This window comes from Pipistrellus kuhlii, unplaced genomic scaffold (genome assembly GCF_014108245.1).
Source record: "Pipistrellus kuhlii isolate mPipKuh1 unplaced genomic scaffold, mPipKuh1.p scaffold_m20_p_2, whole genome shotgun sequence".
Taxonomy (NCBI): domain Eukaryota; kingdom Metazoa; phylum Chordata; class Mammalia; order Chiroptera; family Vespertilionidae; genus Pipistrellus; species Pipistrellus kuhlii.
The window spans coordinates 2973208-2995610 of NW_023425515.1; the positions used below are offsets into that span (position 1 = coordinate 2973208).

General features: G+C 52.0%; 1 protein-coding gene across 1 annotated transcript; it reads left to right on the forward strand.

Annotated features, from left to right (window-relative positions):
• The first annotated feature begins 1286 nt into the window (after positions 1-1286).
• FAM3B (FAM3 metabolism regulating signaling molecule B) lies at positions 1287-20265 on the forward strand. Its single transcript, XM_036448567.2, has 8 exons — positions 1287-1425; positions 5442-5585; positions 6962-7085; positions 15164-15222; positions 16297-16347; positions 17385-17472; positions 17689-17821; positions 20134-20265. Exons 1-8 carry the CDS (start codon positions 1407-1409, stop codon positions 20221-20223), a joined length of 708 nt encoding a protein of 235 aa, XP_036304460.2. The 5' UTR covers positions 1287-1406; the 3' UTR covers positions 20224-20265.
• The last annotated feature ends 2138 nt before the right edge of the window (positions 20266-22403 follow it).

Here is a 22403-nt window from a genome sequence, read left to right on the forward strand (position 1 = left end):
GAAGAAACCAAACAAGAGATCAAAAAGGCAAATGGAAATGAAAATACAGCTTTCCAAAATGTATGGAATGCAGCCAAAGCCGTACTAAGAGGGACGTTCGTAGTTCTGCGTGCCTACCTTCAGAAACAAGAAAATTTCAAGTAAACTACCTAACTTTGCAAACCAGGGGAACTAGAAATAGAGCAAACCAAACCTAAAATAAGTAGAAGGAAGGCTCCTCCTCCCCCTCCCCCTCCCCCTCCTCCTCTCCTTCTCCCTCTTCCTCTTCCTTCCACTCTCACTAAAAACCAACGGAGAAATATCCTTGGATGAGGAGTAACAACAGCAAAATCTACTACCAAACAAAGCCCTGGGCCAGATGGCTTCAAAGAAGAATTTTACCAAAAATTCAAAGAAGAATTAATACTCACCCTTCTCAAACTATTTAAAAAAAAAATGAAGAAAAGAATTGCTTTCTTCAAACACCTGCCTGCCCGCCACGTGCCCCCCCCCCACCCCCACCCCCACCCAGGCTCTGTATGAGCAAGAGGACCTGCAGACCTGACACTGACCATGGGGCTGGGGCATTGTCCTGGCCCCATACTTTCTCTCTTTTTTAAAAATATATTTTTAGTGATTTCAGAGAGGAAGGGAGAGGGAGAAAGAGAGATTGAAACATTAATGATGAGAGGGAACCATTGATCAGCTGCCTCCTGGGGACTGAGCCCCACAACTTGTGTATGTGCCCTTGACTAGAATGGAACCCGGGACCCTTCAGTCCGCAGGCTGTACTCTATCCACCGAGCCACACCGGCTAGGGCTTGCCCCATACTTTCTAATCACCCCCTCCTCCCTCAGGCCCCTCCCCCCGCCCCCTCCACACACTCACACCGTAAAGAAGAAAGCAGGAGGTGGTGCACCCTGCAGGGCTCTGGCCAAGCAGTGGGCAGGAGGCTGGTCTGGGCAGCAGAGCCTCCCCACGCCGCCCCCCACCGAGGCCCAGGGCCCGGGAGCTCGGTCTGGGAGTTTAAAAGGCTCACATGACGCTCACCTTTGCAGCCATTTCCCCCGGAGACATTACATCGGGGGCTGGGTCCAGGACCACTAGGGGAGCAGTCCTCCCCCTCCAGAACCAGCCTGCTCACTCTCTCCAGCCCCGGGTGCTGGGCAGAGAGCAGGGTGCTCAGGGGCTGCCCAGTGGGAGCTGGTTGGGCTCTACCCGGCGCAGCAGCCAGGCAGCCGGCACTTCCCCCGTCCGCACCTGCCTGGCCCGGCGGCGTCTGCTTTGCCCGCCCTCCCGGCCACCTGTCCCAGGGCGGCTGCCTGGTCCTCCACCCCGGCCCTGGCGCTGGCCCTGGCGTGTGGGAGGTCCCCAGTCCCCAGGAGGCAGCCGCCTGAGCCAGGAGGCCAGGAGCAGCTCCTGGAAGATGATCCTGAAGGCTGCCCGTGAGTGCCACCGCCACCACCGAGGAGGAACAGGGCCCTCTGTTCCCAGTCCGCCCCACCCCAAGAGCCAGAGGGTGGGGCCAGTCCTCTGCTCTCTGACCTGGGACCGGAATGCATGCGGGGAGTGTGTGCCCCAGAGGGAACAGACTGGGGTTCAGAGCAGGCAGCCCTGGGCAATTTCTGGCCCCACTGGGATTCCTGGCAGGGGCACCCGTGAGGGTGATGTGTAGGCTGGATTGGGGGAGCGTGGGCAGGAGCTGGGGTGGGGTCCTTCTGGGGAGAGCAGGTGCCTGAGGGGCGCCCCCAGCCCCGGGACTTCACCTCGGGCCCCTCTGCTGACCAGGAGTCTTCAGCCACGTGTCCAATGCAGGGCCCGCGGCAAGGTGGGTAAGAACGGGGTCCGGCGAGCAGGGGGCACCCCCTGGCCTGGTTCTGACTGCTGTTCAGAGGCTGGTTTTATGTTTTCCATTTATCAGGCTGCTTAGGTGGCGGGGTGTTTGGGAAGGAGAAAGGAAAAAAGCAATTATTCCCAAGGTCGTTTTCTCCCTGAAAGCCTGTCTTTCTGACGTGGCCTCTGCCCTCTGCGCCTGGGTACCACCCGCCCCTGGCACAGGCCTTCGCCCGCTGCTGCTGCTGCTGCTCTCTTCCCATTGCCGAAGAGTCCGGACTCTGCCTGGAGCAGGCAGCGTATCTGGGCAGGCGTGGAAAGAATGGAAAGTTCCCCCAGCCTCTGGGAGGCACCCCCTTCCCCAGTCCTGCTTTCTAAAAGCCTTGCCCTGAAGAGCCGTTGTAGGTAACGCCGTGGATTGTGGGACAAACAGACGTGTGTCTTTTCCGGGGGAAGAATACACCGCCCTCGGGCGCTGAATCTCGGGGGCGCAATCTTAGAAGGATTTACGGTTCTTTCTCCATCACGTACTTAGAACATCATCTTGCTGCTTCGTTAGGAGACAATGCTGATTCTGGTCCCAGGGCCTCTTACAACGCCCCCTCTTCATCCCCCACCCCCTGATCACTCTGAGCTGTGGGGTTCTGGCACAGCAAGCTTTGCTGCAACTCCTGGTGTCGATGTGTTTGTCGGAGCGGGAGGGGGGGGGGCGCTGGGGGGGGAGGGAGGAAGTAACCTGCAGAAACTCAGAGCCATGTGGCCACTGAGGGCAGGGCAGGGCTGGCCTTTGCTCCACGGTGGAAGCCCGGCCAGGGAGCCCTGTCTGACAGCCAGTGATGGCTTTATTGCCTGCGGCAAAGGTCAGGTCCTCGTCAGGGAGTCACCGGAGGCTCTGGACTTTGTGCACTTCCTCTCCCCTCCTCCCTCCCCCCCCACCCCCCGTCTCTGCGGCTGCTGGACCACTCCCCCCGGGGCAGCCCCCTGGGGCCAGGACCCCCCTTCGCTGGCTCCCTGGACTTCCCAAGACCACCCTTACCTGCCCAGTGTCCCGCCTGCTCGGCCATCCCTGCAGGGACTGAGCTCCTGGTGCAGCCCCGGGCAGCTGGGCCCCGGGCAGCCTGGGCCATGGTTCTCCAGGTGCCTCTTGTCCCCCACCTCCTGGCTCCTACGCCTGCCTCCGTTTGGCATCCTGAGTTAGACCCGTGCCAGGGTTGCGGGTAGCTCACCCCCAGCCAGTGCCCCATCCTCACTGCGGGACCTGCCCTCCCACATGGGGTGGCTCTGCCTCTGGGTCTTGGCTTCCCCACAGGAAACCAGGCTGCCCCAGCCCTGAGGTCATCCTGGCACCCCTGCCCCAGCCCACGGACACCCCAACCTTCCTAGGAGCCCGGGAAGTGCGCAGGGAGGGGGCTCATCACCGTGCTGGCGGCCAGCCCTGGCTGCAGGTTCCGCCGGTGAGGCCTGCGGGCTTTCCTTCATCCTCTGTTTGCTCCCTGTCACTTGCATCCACTGTCCCGGCTCAGCCGGTGACACACTGTCTTCCTTCCGTGTGGCCGTTCTCTCACATCCGAGAGGCGGCACCGAGTTCCCTCTCAGCTCCTCCAAGCCAAACAGCAGCTCTTCGCTCCAGGACATCATGCGACCTCTGACTGGCCCCTGGCTGGCCGAGTGCCATCTTCAAACAGGACACTTGGACAAAGTGGTCCAGCTGTGACGTGCTCAGCGGCTGTTTCCGCTGAACCTGCCCATTGAGGCTGACTCCGGGACTCCAGCAGCCACCCCGTGTGGCCCCAACAGCACTTTCTGGGATATTCTGTGGCCCGTGCACTGTTCTGGGCGTGTGGGCACAGTCCCGGAGGGAAGGGGCCGTTGGAGTGCCACACCCACAAGGTGTGCGAATGGCTGCGATGAGGGTGCCGGACAGGCCACAGGGCTACACCAGAGTGGGGGCTCATGGCCAGTTGAGAGAGCCCGGATGAGGAGGAGCAGGAGGCAGGCCAATGGGTTGGGGTCTGTGCCAGAGCGCGTCCTGAAGTAGAGGACAGAGAGGGCCACTTGCAGCCGCAGCAGGTCTCCGTGCCTGCCACTGAGCCAGCAGGATTCCAGGAAGGGACGGCCATCCCCAGGGCTCTCCTGTGCTCTCTGTGGCTACTCTTTCTGAAAGATGAAACAGAGGGCGCTGGAGACCAGGATGCCAGGACACAGGCTTTATTGAAGAGAAGAATACCACTGCCAGCTGCTTCCAAAGAGCGAGCGAGCGAGGGCCGGGGTCCATGTATTTTTAAGGGAAGTATAGGGGACGGGGCTTAGGGCACTCAGCACACGCTGATGGGTGGTTCCATGGAAGGCCTATGATTAGGGACCTAGGGACTTAGGAATCGGAGGCTTAGGGTATTTGGCAGGTGCTGATGGTGGTTCAGAGCTCAGGAATGTCTGGCCGCGGGTGTGGTTTACGTCTGTCCATCAACTGGAGGAAGGGAGGATCCATCACTTTCCAGCAGTGAGATGCCCCCAAGCCCTAGAAATGGCAGCAGCCACACGGCCCAGGGTATTACCATCAGGAAGCCCTCCCTGCATAACGTTCTTACTGCCTTGGGGGCTGCGTAGTTTGGAGAAGAAAAAGTATTGATGCTGACATGTGCACTTGGAAAAAGACCGAAGCATCCAGTTCTATGAGCTTCGCTGCTGCCTGAGCTAGTGAGCCCACAAGCGCCTACAGACCCCACAGACACAGCAGTGGGGGGACCCCTGCCGCTCTCACAGGAAGGGGAGACCCGCGGGTGCAGGAAACGGTGGAGCTGAGGTCCGGGCCGAGCTCGGGCAGAGTGACAGACGCAGGTTTGCATGTCATCACCGCCTGGAGAGGAGGGCGCCTCGGTGCCGTGCCGGCGGATTAGAGGCCTGCTTCTGTCGATGGCCGTGAACTTGGTAAAGGGGGCCTGGGAGAACTGGCCACCTGTCTCTGGTGCTGGGTGGGAAGGCATCAGCCTCCCGACAGCAACTCTGTGTCCTACAATTCAGTGCAGCTTTGACCCTGACCGCCAGCAGTTAGTGCCGACCCTGCAGGTCAAGGGCACAGCCCCTACCAGCTGCCCTCTCTTCAGCCGCCAGCCATGAGCCTGGGGGCCGCCCCCATGTGACCTAGGGAGTTCCAACAACTCATCGAGGCTCCATCATTCACCAGAACGACTGGCAGAGCTGGCTGGCAGCATGCAGGTGGGACAGAGCATGCGGAACGGAGGACCAGCCCCAGAGAGCTGATGCCTGCCCCATCCGTCCGCTGAGCCGAGCAAGATGGGGCCCACATCAGGCGGAATGGCTCCCCAGGCCACTTGAGGAATCAATGACCTTAGCATTCGGGGAAGTTCTTAGACCCAGACCAGCAGTGAACAGGAAAGCATGGCCTTGAAAGCATCTATATCTGTTCATGTTGTCTGCTTCTGTCTGCCTCACTGCCGGCCCCCAGAGCCTACTAAGTCATCACAGCATGTAGGCTCATTAAGGCAGCCCCCAGGAGCGCCCTGCACACACGCGTGGTTGGTGTGGCGGTGGGGGGCTAGGAGAAGAGGGGCCAGGGCTGCCTGGCGGCTGCTGTCCTGAGCATCCACACCCGCATGTCTGCCTGCAGGCACCCTGAGAGCCGTGCTCTTCATCTTCGCCTCCGTGTGCGCCTGGTACTCCGGGTACCTGCTGGCAGAGCTCATCCCGGACGCGCCCCTGTCCAGTGCCATCTACAGCATCTGGAGCCTCGGGGAGAGGCCCGCCCTCAAAGGTCAGTGCCCGCCCGGGTCACGGCGCACCAGTCGCTGCAGCCTGGCTCAGAGGTGCCAGCGGGCTCTGGCCATTTTACGTGGGTGACTATGACAAGGAGGCGGGGGGGGGGGGGAGATAACATCTTCCGTTTCTGCTCCTCTCCAACCCCACTTCCCACCCCATTCCCCCCGTGAGAGGCTCCAAGGCCACTCACGCTGTGAGGGAGACAAACTGGAAAACAACTTGATGTGCAGCCGCGTTAAGTGAAAAAATGTGTCTGGAACACAACTCACACTCATAATGAGGTGAAACGACCAAACAGCCATTAGAAATGGCATTCGGTGATGCGTGGACAGGACTAAGGAATAACCTTTACTCCTTTTCAAGGTTTGATATGGTGGCATCCTTTCATTTATTTATTTATTTTAAATATATTTTCTTGATTTTTTTACAGAGAGGAAGGGAGAGGGATAGAGAGCTAGAAACATCGATGAGAGAGAATCATCGACCAGCTGCCTCTTGCACACCCCCTACTGGGGATGTTCCGGCAACCAAGGTACATGCCCTTGACCGGAATCAAACCCAGGACCTTCCAGTCCTCAGGCCGACGCTCTATCCACTGAGCCAAACCGTTTCGGCAACATGCTGGTATATTTTCAATACACGAACACGTTATTCAAAATCAGTTTGCACAAATACAGAGCACTGAGTCACGATAAGCTCTTCTTATAAAAGCCATTCCTTCTCAGATTGAATTATCTTTTATGGCTAAAAGCAGACAAACAAACGCTTTCCAGGACTCACTGTGACAGGGTTGTTTGAGTTTGATCAGGTTCTCACAGGGACTTGCCCGGAAGCAGTAGGCTGACTGCGCACAGCCTGGGGCGGGGCCCAGCTCCACGGAAGCCTCAGCTAGAGCAGAGCATGGGAGACACCCTCAGAGGGCTTGCTCTCTCGTTTTCCCACAAAACCAGAAGTCTGTCCTGGACACAGCTTCCCCTAGGAGCTGCCTCTGATCCAGGCGTTTCAGGGGCTCGTTGCCATGGTGTCTCTCTCCCTCCATCCCATGCCAAGGATGTCAGTTGGATGGCCAGCCATGGGCAGTGATGCCCAACTCTGAAACTCATTACACCTGCAAAAACCCCCTCCCTTTTGTGTGTTTGTGATTTTAAGACAAAAGCAAATTAAGTTAACTTCGTGTGCTTAGGGGAATCTTTGAAGCTCCTTTTGGTGGCCACCATTCGTCTTGGTGACCCCCTCCCCACTTCTGGTTCTGCCTACGACCTGGGGCCATGCAGGTGTGGTGTCCTGGGGCAGAGCAGCTGTGCTCACGGCCACGCGGTGGGCTCCTCCGGGAAATCCTCACGAGACCTGTTACATTCTTGTTCCCTGCAGCCCCAGTCCCCAAGAGGCAAAAATGCGACCACGGGACCCCGTGCCCCCCTAACACCTACGCTTACCAGTTGCTCAGCGGCAGGGGCACGGACAGCTACGCCAAAATCTGCTTCGAGGACGAGCTGTAAGTAGCAGCATGAGAAAGGACAACATAGCCACCTGGTCCCTTCCCTTCTCTGAGGCGGGCCAGGCAGCCGGTCTGCCCCCAGCAGGGAAGGGCACGACCTTGACCCTGGGCAAGGGCAGGGAGCATAGGCGGGGGAGGGGGGCTGAGGATGCCAGCGGTGCTCCCGGGAGGATGTGGATGGAGCTGTGTCCCAGCGTTGAACTCTCGTTTGGCAGCAGGTCAGACAGGCCTCAGTTCATACTCCACATGTGTCAAACACAAGGCCCGCAGGCCAAATCCGTCCCGCCAGGCCTTGCAATGTGGCCCGCACCGCGCTGTCATCACTGCACTCCGCTGCGTTTCCATCACAATGACAGTTTATGACTGTTCAGTAAACCATTCGGCCCGCGATTTAGGCTGGATTTTAGATTTTGGCCCCTTCTCTGATTGAGTTCGACACCCCTACTCCACAGCCTTCTCTGAATACGTGTCATGGCCCTTCGAAGTCACTGGAAAGGAACGCTGGTTTCCTTCCGTTTTGTTATATGATCTTCATGGGTTGAAGCACATGCGGCCTCCCTCCCCAGCCCACACCTTGGCGTCGCAGGTCTGTGTGGCCGCCTTGCCCACGGAGACCCTGAGGAAACGCTGGCCTGGAGCTGTCCTAGGCCCCTGCACAAACAACAGGGGTATGTTCTCTCCTGGTCTGCAGGCTGGCGTCCAGGATGGAGGAGTGGGCAGGGTTGGTTTCTTGTGAGGCCGAGGGCGCCCCTGCTCCAGCCCCTGCCCTGGGCTGTGCGTGGTGGTCTTTTCCCGAGTCTGCATCATCTCCCTCTGTGTGTGTATCTGGGCCCGAATTGCCCCTTTTAAAAAGGACTCTGTTTGCACTGGTGTACTGATGTGGGGTGATCGCTATTGCCCCGCAGGAGGCCAGGCTGCTCTTGAGGCTGGCGCCACTGGCACCTGGCACCGGGCATCCCTCTCTACCACCATTCTGGGGTGCTCTTTGTCTCACTCTCTGGGGTGGCAGCCCCTATCTCCAGGATACAAATCTCACTTTTCTCGGTTTCCTCCCTTGTTTTGCTGGAGCACATCCTCTATTAACAGCCCGAGAAAAGGGTAGAAGGAGAGGTAAAAATTTTTAAAGATTCTTTGTGTTTAGAATATAGGCATTCCTCTTCACAAGGAAGTGATAGTTTGGCTGGGTATACATTTCTAAGTTAGAAATGACCTCTACTTCGAATTTTGAGGTCATTGCCTGGAGCAATGCACTTCTCAGGTTTCCAGTGGGAGGGGGTCCATTGGCCCACAGGCCGCATTGCTGCATTCTGAAATGTATAGCATGTTTGCTTGAGGCCATGCTTCCACAGGCCACTCCGGTGATTAAGCATTGCCGTTCAATTCCCAGTCAGGGCACATGCCCAGGTTGCTGGCTCGGTGCCCAGTGGGTGGTGTGCAGGAGGCAGGCAATCGATGATTCTCTCACATCATTGTTGTTTCTATCTCTCTCTCCCTCTCCCTTCCTCTCTCTGAAATCAATAATACATCCTACCTAGTATAAGAGTAATATGGACATTGACCACATCTTTGCTACATCCAAGCCACACTCACTGGCCAATCAGGGTGAGTATGCAAGTTAACCCAACCAATATGGCGGTTAATTTGTATATCAAGACAGTGTAGAAAGCAGCCAAACCTGCGGAAGAGAGTGAAGCTGCGGAGAGGCAAGCAGGGTGGCAGAGAAGGGATGAAAGCAGGTGGAGCAGCTACTGCAGCAGGAAGCCCTATTGCAGGAATTTTCTTGCAATGAGCTACTAATCCTATATAATAAAAGCTCAGTGACCCAATGGCAGAATGACCAGAAAGACAGGTCGACCAGTTGCTATGACGCAGACTGACCACCAGGGGGCAGGTGCTCAACGCAGGAGCTGCTCCCTGGTGGTCAGTGTGCTCCCACAGTGGGAACTCCGCTCGGTTAACCAGGATGAGCAACGCTCCTCCAGTAGCTGATCCCCACGGACCACATCCCCCACCAGTGCTTGAATCCCATGCACCAGGCCTCTAGTATTTAAATAAAATATAATATAAAAAGTATTCATGATGCTTGTTGATGATGGAAGGGCAGACTTTATTCAAGGTAGGCCATGGCACCCATTGTAGGAACCTCTGCAGCCGGGTCTTGCAGTGGAAGAGAGAGGTTGGACTTGACTCTGAACACAGTAAGTGGGAATCCTAGCCAAGGAGCAGGGTGAGGTCAGTGGATAGAAATCCCTAAGAGGAAAGAAGCATCTGGGGTCGAGGGGATTCTGGCTAAACTAACCTAACAGGTTCCTTGCTGGAGGTGGGCTGGGAAGATCAGAAACCGGAGGGGGGGGGGGGGGGAAGTGGAGGATGAGGAACCCAATCAATAAGGAAGGCGATCAGAAATCAAAGGCAGGGGGGTTCTAGTTAACCTGACTTAGCGGAATTCTTGCTAACGCTGGACAATGCAGAGATAAACGCGGTAGTCCAAAAGTTAGGCCTCGGTGGGAAAGAGCTCTGGGAGCCTGAGTAGGGTTCGGCGAAGGAGAGGTTCTGGCGGCACCAGGGGTCCCACGCAGGCCCATTCCTGGGAGACAGGTTCCAGGGGCCCTGGCTTTGCTGAACCCTCGCAAGACTGCAGGGCAGCCTGGTCCACCCAACTGCTTCCCTCTTTCCTTCACTTCCAGTCGGTCGGTCGGACGGACTTGCAATGTGGTCTGACCGGCTCTCCCCAGTCCCCCGGCCCCTCCCCACCTTCCCTCAGAGGCCTTTCCCCCTAAGGAAGGCCCTTGTGCATTTGGTCCTGTTCTGCTCTCCGCTTCTCAGAGGACTCAGATTAGTCTTGACGAGCATGACGGTTTGTCCGCCGCTGTCTGTCCAAACACGACATGGGGGCAAACACTCTGGCGGTTGCCATTGTGTGAGACGAAACTCGGGTTTATTGCTCTTGCCATGAGTGAATTGAGGGTCCCTTTATGCTGCATCTTTGTATTTACTTTGTTATGAACTATCTTTTCCTATCTCTTGCCCATTTTTATTTCTGCCGTTGGCCATTTTTGTTGATTTATAAGATATATATATCTTTTATATATATATTATATTTATAAGATATATATATATATATATGGTTAACTCTTTGATGGTGTAAAAATTTTCTCTATTTTCATTTATTAAAAGGGCATTTTTAAACATGCCTATACCTCAGTTAATGTATAACATTTAACAAGACAAAAGAAACTATAGCCATATAGTGAAAGCACAAATTTAAAAAGCAACAAACACAACAACCCGAGTTCTGCTATTGGTAAGAATTCATGCATACAAGGGACCTGTGGTCACTGGGCGAATCTCTGCCCTGAAAACTAGAGGAACAGACAGACTCATAAATCACAGCTCACCTGAAGCAGAAACCCCAGCTCCTGCCACAAGGTAGAAAAAAATTTATACTCAGAGCATCTCCCCTGTACCTTCCACTGGGTTCTCATTACCTATTACTTTGCAATTTTTAAAAATATATTTTTATTGATTTCAGAGAGGAAGGGAGAGGGAAAGAGATAGAAATATCATGATGAGAGACGGTCATTGACTGGCTGCCTCCTGCATGGCCCACACTGGAGATCAAGGAAGAAACCCAGGCATGTGCCCTGACCTCCAGGTTCATAGGTTGATGCTCAACCATAATGGCCAGGTTACTTTTTTTAGATTTTTTTTTTAGGTGGGCAGTAAGGAGCCACAGGTCCCAGACTGCAAGGGGGATGTCCAACTGCTGACTTAGCTCTTTCCCCATCCTAGATTGCAAAAGGCCTGGCTGAAGGACCCCATCCCCCTCCAGTGCATGAATTTCATGCACCAGGCCTCTAGTTATAAATAGTACTGCATTAATAACCTTGTGAGCATGTTGTTGTGTAACAAATTATGATAAAGTGAATACTGTGTGATCACCATCCAGGCTAAGAAATGGACTATCATCAGCATACCATGAGCCTCCTGTACCCCTTCCCAAGTGCAGCCCCCTTTTACTTACTGCCCGTGGTAACATCCACTCTGTCTTTTATGGCAACCATTTCCTTGCTTTTCTAAATAATAGTTTTACAGCCTAAGCATCCACTGTAAAACATTATTGTTTCATTTTAGCTATTTTGAATTTTATATAAATGTAACCGTAAACCACCGACTTTTGTCTCTTCTTTGCTCAAAATTATATTTTTGAGCATTATCCTTGATGTAGGGCAAAGCTATTATTCATTGATTGGCATAGCGATGTAATATTGCATTGCATGAATATACTAGAATTCATTTATCCATTCTGTTGAATGGCATTTGGGTCATTTCTGGTTTGGAGCTGTTATAAGTGATGGTGCTATGGATAGCCCTGTTCGTGTCTCTTGGTGCACATGTGCCTAGAGATTTTGGGGGGGTGCAGGGACCCACAATCGCCCTTCGTTTTAGCAATACTCCAGAAGTACTCGTAAGACTCAAGGACAGCTAATATTTATGGATAAAGTTTATTACAGCAGAAGATGCAGAACCAAAGCTGTTTATGGTCTTCTGGTGCTGAATTATCTCAGTTTATGTTCCTCTGAAATATCTTTATTTCATCTTTATTGATGGAAGATGTTTGCTTATTAATTCTTATTTCTTTAACAACCCATTCCAGAAATAATTCATGGTGTCCTGGCTTCCGTTGTTTTTCTTAGTAAGTCAGCTGACAGTTTAATCGTTGATGTTGCAGAAGTAAAACTGCCTTTTCTCCTTCTCTGATTGCCTCGGAGAATGTTTGCTTCTCTTTGGTCTTCACCACTTGTACCCTGCTGTGTCTGTTGTTGTTGCTTCATGTTACTTGGGTTTATTGAGCTTCTTTAATACAAAAACCTCTTAGTATTTTTTTTTATTGATTTTTAGAGAGAGAGGAAGGGGGAGGAAAGTAGAGAGAGGAATATCGATGTGAGAGAGAAACATCTATTGGTTGCTGCAGGAAACCAATCATTGTCTCACTAATAGAAAGAGGCTGGTCAACCTTGAAGCTCTGAAAGGTCAGAGCCAACCACACATTATCTAATTGAGACAATAGTAACTGAGGCAACTTCCCCATCTTGTAATCATTTAAATCCTTACTGATATGATAATCCGCTTATTACCTGCCTAAGGGCTATGGGTGTTTCCCAAAGCTGCTTAAGGATAATGGGTGTATCCCATAGCAGCCTCAATAAAAGGGATAGCAAAGCCAGAGCCTAGAAAGTCTTCCCACTAGAGGTTGACTCCCGCCTGACCCCCCATTTGTCCCAAATTAAATCTTTTCTAGTCTCTCTCTTCATTTTAGTGTGTGGCCTCCTCCAGAAACCGGACCCTGAGTGGGCCCTAATCACGCGGGTCATGTTAAGGGTTCCCACAGGTTGCCTCTCATACTTACTCTGACCTGGGAACTTGAAACCTGGGTACATGCTCTGACCAGGAGTTGAACTGGCAAACTTTTGGTGCACAAGATGGTGCTCCAACCAACTGCGCCACACTGGCCATGGCTGAGCTTCTTAAATGTATGTGTATTAGTCTTTCATCACATTTAACCAATTCTCTGTCACTGCATTTTCTGCCCCATTTATTCTTTCCTCTCCTAAGGCACTTGATGCAACAGTAGACTTTATTATTATAATCTCAGTAGCCTACAGTCTATTTTGTATTTTCCATTTTGTATCTCTCTGTCATTCATGTGAACAGAGCTGGTTTCCTCTGAATGGCTTTCTGGTTTACTAATCCTTTCTGCTGTTAAGCTCTTCCATTAGCTACTCAATTTAGTTATGTTATTTTAGTTTTAAAGACTCATTTGGACTCTTTTCATAATCTTCACATCATGTCTTGTAGTTTCCATTTCTGAAATTTTCAACTTTATTTATCATCGTCTTGGCCATATTAAGTTTAGTTACTTAAAGTCTGTTGGATAATCCTAGTATTTGGAGCCCTGTGAGTCTGTCTCCATTATCTATTGCGTTCTGCTGTTTCCACCAGCTCTTGTTCTGACGGCTCCTCTCCTCCTGTGCCAGGTCATATTTGAGAGTGTGCCAGGCAGAGCATTTGAGGCAGCAGATGATGATATCTTCTTCTTCTTCTAAGAATTTTTGTTGACTTCTGTCAGGGACCGGAACCATTACCGAATAGAATAATGTGAGTTAAGTGTTAAGGATTGAGATGTTTTGGGCCACCTAGTGGTCTGCAGTTATACAAGTTCTGATTTATTCCTGGTTCACTCTCACTGTCAGGATTGAACGCTTTTTCACTCCAACCCAAATAAGAAATGGGGGGATTAATAGGGCCTTTCCTTTGATGGGCCCTGGTTTCCAACATTTGTCCCCCAGGTGCACATGGCTATCAGAAGTGCTCCCACCTTCTTAGGCACTTTTTCTGGAATCGACAAATGCTTCTGGGATGTAAGTAGCTTCACAGGCTGGGCTCAGCACCTTGTAATTTAGTCTTCTCCAAAATCTTGGCCAGAGAAATTTTTATTAATATAACATATTCAAGCAGGTCATTTTTAAGCCCCTCTCCCCAACTTTTTTGTTTTGTTTTGTTTTTTCTTATTGGGAGAGTAGGTTCAGATAACCTAACTTTATACAGTATTATCATAAACTAGAGGCCTGGTGAATGAAATTTGTGCATGGAAAGGGGGATCCCCCTCAGCCAATCTGGGGCCCCTCAGAGATGTCCAATCAGGCCTAAACCGGCAGTCGGAATCCCTCTTACAATCCTGGATCGCTGGCTTCTAATTACTCACCTGCCTGCCTGCCTGGTTGCTCCTAACTGCTCCACCTGCCAGCCTAGTTGCCCCTCACAGCCCCCCTGGCCACCCCATGCAGCCTGCTGTTCAGTTGTCCCACATTAAACCCACCCCCCTGCCAACCTGGTCATAGGTAGCCATTTGTGAGGGTGTGAGGGTCAATTTGCATATTACCTCTTTATTATATAGAATGGAAGTTTTTTTTTTAGCCTTTTCCGATTCTTATAGAATATTCTCTGAAACTGTCGAAGAGCTTCTCCTCCCCAAAGGACTTAGCTTAGAAGGCTTCCACGGCAGTTTAGCTAAACACGTCAAAGGCAGAATTTTCCAGTGCTGTAGTTACTATTTCAAACATGGAAAAGGATGCAGCTTCCGCATGGCTACAGGAAACGAATATACCATTTATTCTAAAACCTGGCAGAGGATGTGCGCATCCCTGCATGAAATTCCAAAGACCTACCATCTCCAGGAAAGCAAAGATTCCCAGGCAGCACGGTTCAGTGGTTGAGAGTCACCCTATAAAGCAGGAGGTCATGGTTCGATTCCTGGTCAGGGCCCATGTCCAGGTTGCGGGCACGATCCCTAGTGCAGGGCATGCAGGAGGCAGCCGATCCATGATCCTCTCTCATCATTGATGTTTCTGTCTCTCTTTTCCTCTCCTTTTCTCTCTGAAATCAATACAAATATATTTTTAAAATAAATAGATAAAAACAAAGGTTAAGTGAAGCAATATAGGGGCTTACTGAAGGAGGTCACTAGGAGTCAGATAAAAGGACCGCAAGAGTCGAGGAGACTCTCCGTCATCACACTAAGGGGGAGGATGTGTATAAATTGATACCAGACCTGGGTTAGAGCCATCTCTTATGCCCACCCCTTCTACCTCATCTGAATAAAGCAGAACAATGACTGCTCATGAGGTGCTTGAGAACTCAGTGGGGGAGGGAGAAAGTTTGTAAAGAGCCTGTGCTACACAAATCTGAGCTTTGCTAAACAAATCTGAAATTGTCCTCTCCCTGGATATTTGTCTAAATTATGAGATTCCGTGTGAGGGACTGAGCCTGTAGGAACTCGGGGAAGGTGTGTATGGAGGAGTGTGGGGGTGACTGTCAGGGGAAGGTGTGTGTGGAGGAGTGTGGGGGTGACTGTGGTGCATGTCAGCGAGGGCAGGAGGGGCGTTAGGGGACAATAGGAGCAGCAGTGACTGCAGGAAAAGATCTTGTCTTGCAGAGGATGGGGGTGAGGGGTCAGGCCTCCCCTGGGCTTGCTAAGAAAGAAGTCCTTTGACTAACACTTATGTACGTTTCAGGCTCATAGGAAAAAAGGTTGGAAATGTTGGGAGAGGAATCAACATCGCCATTGTCGACTGTGAGTCATTCAATCTTTTCTCTAAAACTTTCCTAAGGGCTCTGTGATGGGATTTTTCCCAGGTACCTTAGGTTCTTGATGGTTTTTGCACTCAGCCTAGTCTAGGTTTATATTTGAACACATTTTTTAAAGTACATATTTAACTATTTTTATGCCTCACTTGACAGATGATTTGTAGTTCCAAAGAAAACCAAACATAGATTTTTTTAAAAAATATATTTTATTGATTTTTTTTACAGAAAGGAAGGGAGAGAGATAGAGAGCCAGATACATCGATGAGAGAGAAACACCGACCAGCTGCCTCCTGCACACCCCCTACTGGGGATGTGCCCGCAACCAAGGTACATGCCCTTGACCAGAATGGAATCTGGGACCTTTCAGTCCGCAGACCGACACTCTACCACTGAGCCAAACCGGTTTCAGCCATAGATTTTATTTTTTATTTTTTATTTTATTTTTTTTTTAACAAAACCAGGAGGATGGGCAGAGGCAGGGTGAGACCCAAGGAGCAGGCCTGGGCCTCGCTTTTGCTCTCAGATTCCCGGTGGCCCAGCAGACGGTGGCAGCGTCGCCAGTTCCTGGGGTCGAGGGCCTCAAGGGAAGCCAATCCTGGCCTCCCCTCAGGCCTGGGAGAGGCAATCACCACTGGGGACCCTGAGGGTGGTGGGTTTGGGGTGTCCCTGGAAGCCAGCTGGGCACATGGCCCAGTGAACCCAAGACAGAAGGTGCCCAGCCAGCGTGATGATGGGGGGTGGGGGTTGGGGGGGAGGAGTGGGGAGCCTGCAGCTCACAGCAGAACACCCTGAGGCGGGAACGTGGGGTTCTCTGTTGGGAGAGGAAGGTGCGACAGGAAAGTGTAGGATGAATCTCGTGGGAAGCAGCCAGGAGGAAGCCCAGGACAGCGGAGGCACCCTCTCTGACCCGCCCGCCTCAGCAACACGGGGCAGGCAGCAGCGCATCTTCGGGCTCCGGGAAAGAGACGGGGAGGGAACAGGCCACACCGAGACCCTGGTGCCAGGAGGCACCCCGAGTCCTGAGGAGCTTCCTGTTAAAAGCTGTTCCTTTTCTCCTCAGACGTGACCGGGAAAGCGGTAGCAGCGCGGCATTTTGATGTGCATGAAGGAGGTAAGCAAACCCTTCTCCTGTACAAATCTAAGTGCGTTAGAAACAGAAGTCAAGTTCTACCAGTAAAAACCACAAGCAAAATGCAGGACATTCTTAGTTGTCTTCTATTATAAGAAAACTGCCCGAACTTCATGCTGAGTGTTCTAGAACCGTCGTCCCTCCACAAGTCCTCTTAGGCTCTGGGTTCATACAATCCAGTGTGAAGGCACTCTCCAGAAAATTCCTTTCCCCTGGTCACTCTTGTCCTGAATCTTCTCTCTCCGTCCCCTCATTGGAGAACAGGAAGAGACAGTTTCAAACCAAACCCGTTTAAAGTAACACCATCAGTATCAGAAACCCTGTCCTGAGCCTGGGGCCCGAGGGGCCTGCTGTGCTCCCTCCCAGGCCCTCGACCCCCACCCTCCTTCAGCGTCTCTCCAGCTGGGCACTGGGTCCTGGGCATGGTGCCTGCCAGGGTAGGCCAGCCCTGGGGGCTGGGAGCAGGTCTCTGTAAGCCGATGCAGAGGTGTGAGAAATGCCGGTGCCTCTTCTGGGAGTTGTGCGTGTTCACTCGGCAGCTAACTGTACCACAGCTACCAGCACGGAGCCCCGGGGGTACCGAGCAGGGTCATAGGTCGGCCTTCCTTTATCCTGGGAAACGCAGGCAGCCCCCTTAGCAAGGACTATCCCCGGCCAAGGCCAGGCCTGCATCCCTGTCTCTGTCCGGCCCATCTGCCTGAGCTGCTCGGATCTAGGATGCTCACCCGTGGGTGGGGCTGCCTTCCTCATTGCAGAGCGCGCGCCGCCCAGGCCACCGAAGTGGCTGCAGGTGTTGAGTTTGTTCAGTAGCATCTTCCCGGTCCGACCGTGCTCTGCCCTCGACGGCCCCATGCGGAAGCCCAGCAGCTGTGCGGGGCCATATGCATGGTCCAGGGAGGCGCTCCAGGAGTCAGGATGCTCAGTGGCTACAAACACCCTACAGGGCAGGGAGGTGCAGCATGTAGGGCAGGAGCCTCAGCTGACGGCGCTCCTGAAACTGGTTTGCATTGACCCCGCAGGTAACTCCGGAGCCATGGCCCAGTTCATCCGGGGCGCGCCCGCGAAGTCCCTGCTCCTCATGGTGACCCAGGAGGACGGCAGCGCCCAGTGAGCATGCGTGGGGTCACCCAGCGGGGACAGGAAACCTGACACACGCAGCCAGCTGGGGTGCCCAGTCCTCTCGCTTACCAAGCCTCCTCCCCACCTCCTCCCACCCCCGGCCCAGGAGCTGAGGGGCTTTGGAGACCTCTGTGCGGGGACAAGCACAGGGGACACACCCGAGTCCCCATGGGGGACACTCAGCCGCACTCCTCTGCCCCCTAGCCTGCAGGAGGACGCGAAGGAGGCCATAGGAGCGCTTGGAAGCGAAGAGATCAGGAGCTTGCGGCTCAGGTCCAGCTGGGCCTTTCTCACAGCGAAGGGCTTTGAACTTCCCGCGGGACTCCAGAGAGAGGAGGTGAGTGTCTGTGTCCTTGTGTTTGAAAGTTCAGTTCGCTGGTATTCTGTGTGACATTAGTCTCAGGTGTACGATACAGGGCTGCAGCCTCCGTACACCGAACCACGTGCTCACCACGCCGAGTCTAATGGCCATCCGTCACCGTGCCAGCCACAGGGTGAGTGGTTCTGAAAGGTCCCTTCCCACAGGGGCAGGATCTGTGACTGGAGAGTTGCCAGCCAGTGACAGCTCCCTGTCTCTAACCCCGGCCCTGCAGAGAGTGCATGCTGCCAGGACCGTGCGGGGGTGGGCATCTGGGCTGAGCGCTGTCTCTCCTCTCCGGGTTCCTTGTTCCTCCGTCTGGGAAAATCTCACCTTCCACTCCGGAGGCGCTGGCTGTGTCGTGGGTGAAACCATCCATGCTGAGACCAAAACCCTTTCCCTTTAGAGCAGCACTGAAGTTTCAATTCTTAAATCTCTTTAAAAGTAGGAAATTCGCCCCAACTGGTTTGCCTCAGTGGATAGAGCGCCAGCCTGTGGACTCAAGAGTCCCAGGTTCGATTCCAATCAAGGGTGTGTACCTTGGTTGTGGGCACATCCCCAGTGGGGGTTGTGCAGGAGGCAGCTGATGGAAGTTTCTCTCTCATCAATGTTTCTAACTCTCTATGCCTCTCCCTTCCTCTCTGTAGAAAATCAATAACATATATATATATTTTTTTAAATATATATATATATATATTTTTTTTTAAATATATATATTTAAAAAATATATATATATATATATACACACACACACATATACACCGTATTTTCCGGCGTATAAGACGACTTTTGAAACGAAAAAAGCCTGCTCAGATTGGCCAGAGTCAGAGAGGCGGTCTATTAAAAAAGAACTGGTGTTGCTTCAGAAGTGGGGGGTAGTCTTATACAGCGAATATAGGCCTAAACCTATGTTTTAACTGTAAAATTAGGGGGGTCGTCTTATACGCCGGAAAATATGGTGTGTGTGTGTGTGTGTGTGTGTGTGTGTGTGTGTGTATATATATATATTTTTTTATTTATTTATTTTTTTTTTTTTTTAGTAGGAAATTCTCACGTTAGCCAGTTTGGCTCAGTGGACAGAATGTTGGCCTGCAGACCAAAGGGTCTCAGGTTCAATTCCACTCAAGGGCATGTACCTTGGTTGCAGGCTCCTCCCCTGGTCAGGTCCTGTGCAGGAGACAACCAATAGATGTGTCCCTCTCACATCGATGTTTCGCTCTGCCTTTCCCTCTCTCTCCCACTCTCCCTAAAAACCAATGGAAAGATACCCTCCAGTGAGGATGAACAAAACAAAAGAGTAGAAAATTCTCTGTGGGCTGTTGAGACTGATTTTGCGTCATGCTGGAGCCAACCCAGGCCTCTCTGCTGTGCCTCCGTGTGGGGAAGGGGATGGTGCTTCCTGCTAATGGGCTCAGAGGCCCTCGCGCCTGTGCCCCGAAGCATTTAAAGTAGCGGAGCACCAGCTCTAGCTGGTGTGGCTCACTGGATAGAGTGTCCGCCCTTGGACTAAAAGATCCTGGGTTCGATTCTAATACCTCGGGAGAGGGGCTTAGTGTCCAGGGTCAGGTTTGCGGAGGGGGGTGGGAGGCCACAGGTGATGCTGAACAAGCCGCCTCGCCGCTCTGGGCTTGCGTTTTCGGATCTGTGTAAGGAAAGGAAAGCTGGGTGATCTCCAGCTGTGATGAGGGCATGGGCTCCACCTGCCAGCAGCCTCTAGGGACTCTTCCATTGCATAAACTTTGTGCACTGGGCCTCTAGGAGATATAAAGGATTAACACCACATCAATAGGAACACGCATGTGCTGAGCTAGGAATTCTGTAATAACATATAGTCCTACCCCCAAAGAATGAAAACTAAATGTTCGAGCTATGCTGTTCAATACAGCAGCTACGAACCAAATTTGCATTTCACTTATTACATTTATTACATTTTATTAAATTTGCATCATACTTATTAAAATTAAATAGAACTTAGAATTCAGTTCCTCACTCACCCTAGGTACTTGATAGCCAAGCATGGTTAGTGGATACTCTATTGGACAGGGTTGGTCACAGCACATTTACATCATTACAGAAAGTTCTGGAGCTTCATTAACACCAGGGTCACATTGTATTAGGAAGCACGTTGAGAGGAAAAATCAAGTACCCAGAGTGGGTTGGGGCAAAATCCGTTCTAGGAAGTGACTAATCCTAGAATGGAACTTTTCAGTTGTAGGACTTTGCTCTTAGAGGACACATTCAATATTTGTGGATTAGCAAGTAAATACAATTCTTTTCTTTCCTCTGCCCAGGTCAGCCACACGGATGATGCAAAGGACAGTGTCTCAGGCTGGCCTGCAGAAGTTCAGATAGAAGGCTGTGTACCGAAGGAGCCAAGCTGACACTGTGCAGATTTAATAAATGTGTGTGTTTCTATAGACAAATGAATCAGGAAATGGCCCATGAGTCTTACTCAACAGTCAATATTTGATTATATGGGTCTTGTCGCCAACCAACCAATATTTGCTAATTGCATGAAAGCTTGGCACACAGTATTTTTATTTATTGCCAATATTGATAGAGCAAAAACATAAGGAGCAGGAAGACTGGAATGAGTGGAAATTGTTTAATGAAGGGTTTCACCCGGAACGGGGAGCGTTATGGGAAGTGACCAGTGCGTGTTGAGTGTGTGCAGTTATTTTATGATGAGATCAGAGTTTGACCCTGTGGTCAGCTCTGCAGAGGGAAAGCCTTGATTCCATGACCCTCTTAGGCACCAGTCATCTCCTCGGAGAAGGAGCAATGGTCAGAGGGCCTGGCATAGCTGCCCTGGGCGGCACCAGTTGAGCCCTTGAACTCTCCCTGCTGTTCCATGAGCTTACTCTTCCCTTAGCAAACCTGGGCGCCCCCTGCCTTCAACCACTGGGGGTGCAGGGACACAGCCTCTGCCTTCCTGCGGGGTGTCACTGCCAGGGCTCCAAGGGCATGGAGGGTCTGGCCTCAGAGGACAACTGTCTATGTTGGGCCTTCCAAAAGGCGCATCGAGACCCGCATATCTGAGATACACATGCTCTGAAAAGCGATCAGATGCATCATCAGCTACAGAAACCAATGATGCATCCGATTTGGGGTTCAGACCATCAGGTCATGGCCCAGCGCTCATTCTAACCGTCTTTCCAAGCCTGGCTCCCAGCAAAGCACTTTGGTGCCTGGCTCTGAGCCCCTAGTTTATCATGGAATAATTAGGGTAGAAGAATGAGTCTGAGCATGTTTATCAGCAGCAACCCTTTTAAAAACATGGTAGCACATGGCACCCTGATGTCAGCATCCTGGCCACAGCAAACCACCCAACCTCAATGGCTTACACCGCCCTGATCTCTCCCTCCAGTAGATTATACCTGGGCGGCGGGGCAGCTGCGGCTGGGCCCTGAGCACTCAGCCAGCCGGAGGGGTCCTGTCAGGCACAGAAGCCAGAGTGCAGGACGCACACGCCCAGAGCTCCTGCCAGGGCTCCGTGTGAGCCCACCTCCTCCCACCTGTTGCCAGGCCCAGCCCAGGGCGTGTCCACCGTGTGGCAGTGGGTGCGGTGAATATCCGAGGCAGGAATGCAATGCCCGTGTGTGTTGTGTTTTGTTTTGTTTGTTTGTTTGTTTTGTTTGTTTGTTTTGTTTGTTTTGTTTGTTTGTTTGGTTTGTTTGTTTGTTTTGTTTTGTTTGTTTTGTTTTGTTTTGTTTGTTTTGTTTTGTTTGTTTTGTTTGTTTTGTTTGTTTTGTTTTGTTTGTTTTGTTTTGTTTGTTTTGTTTGTTTTGTTTGTTTTTGTTTTGTTTGGTTTGGTTTGGTTTGTTTTGTTTTGTTTGTTTTGTTTGTTTTGTTTGTTTGGTTTGTTTGGTTTGTTTTGTTTTGTTTTGTTTTGTTTACCTTCCTTAGCGTTCATTTGATGCTGCATTTACTCCCGGGCCATCGTTTTTTGTTTCTTCGATCTCTCCTGGGGCATCTTTTTCTGCTCTGCAACCTCCTCGGCTGCAGGCACCACCTGCTGTTTCTCAGTGGGATCCTCTCAGCGGCAGGGGGAGCTCCTGTGGGCTTGTCCGCCCAGGAGCTCTGGGAGTGGAGCTCTGTTCACCCGGATGTGCTTGATGGCATCTAACCCTCAGGCGCAGCGCTGCTCTCCGCGACGTCCAGCTCGTGCAGTAAACATTCGGCACCCTTTCTGGGCCCCTGACACTGTCCCCTGTCCCACCCTACTGTCTGGCCTGGGCACACCCACCAGCCCCACCGTTGTCACGACAGAATGGCAGCCATTGCTTCCGAAAAGGGACATCCTTCGGAGACTCGGTGACTCTCGGATAGGCACACCTGATGGCCTGGCCCAGTGGTCGGCAAACTCCTTAGTCCACAGAGCCAAATACCAACAGCTCAACGATTGAAATTTCTTTGGAGAGCCACATTTTTTAAACTTAAACTTCTTCCAATGCCACTTCTTCAACATAGACTCTCCCAGGCCGTGGCATTTTGTGGAAGAGCCACACTCAAGGGGCCCAAGAGACGCATGTGGCTCGAGAGCCGCAGTTTGCAGGCCACG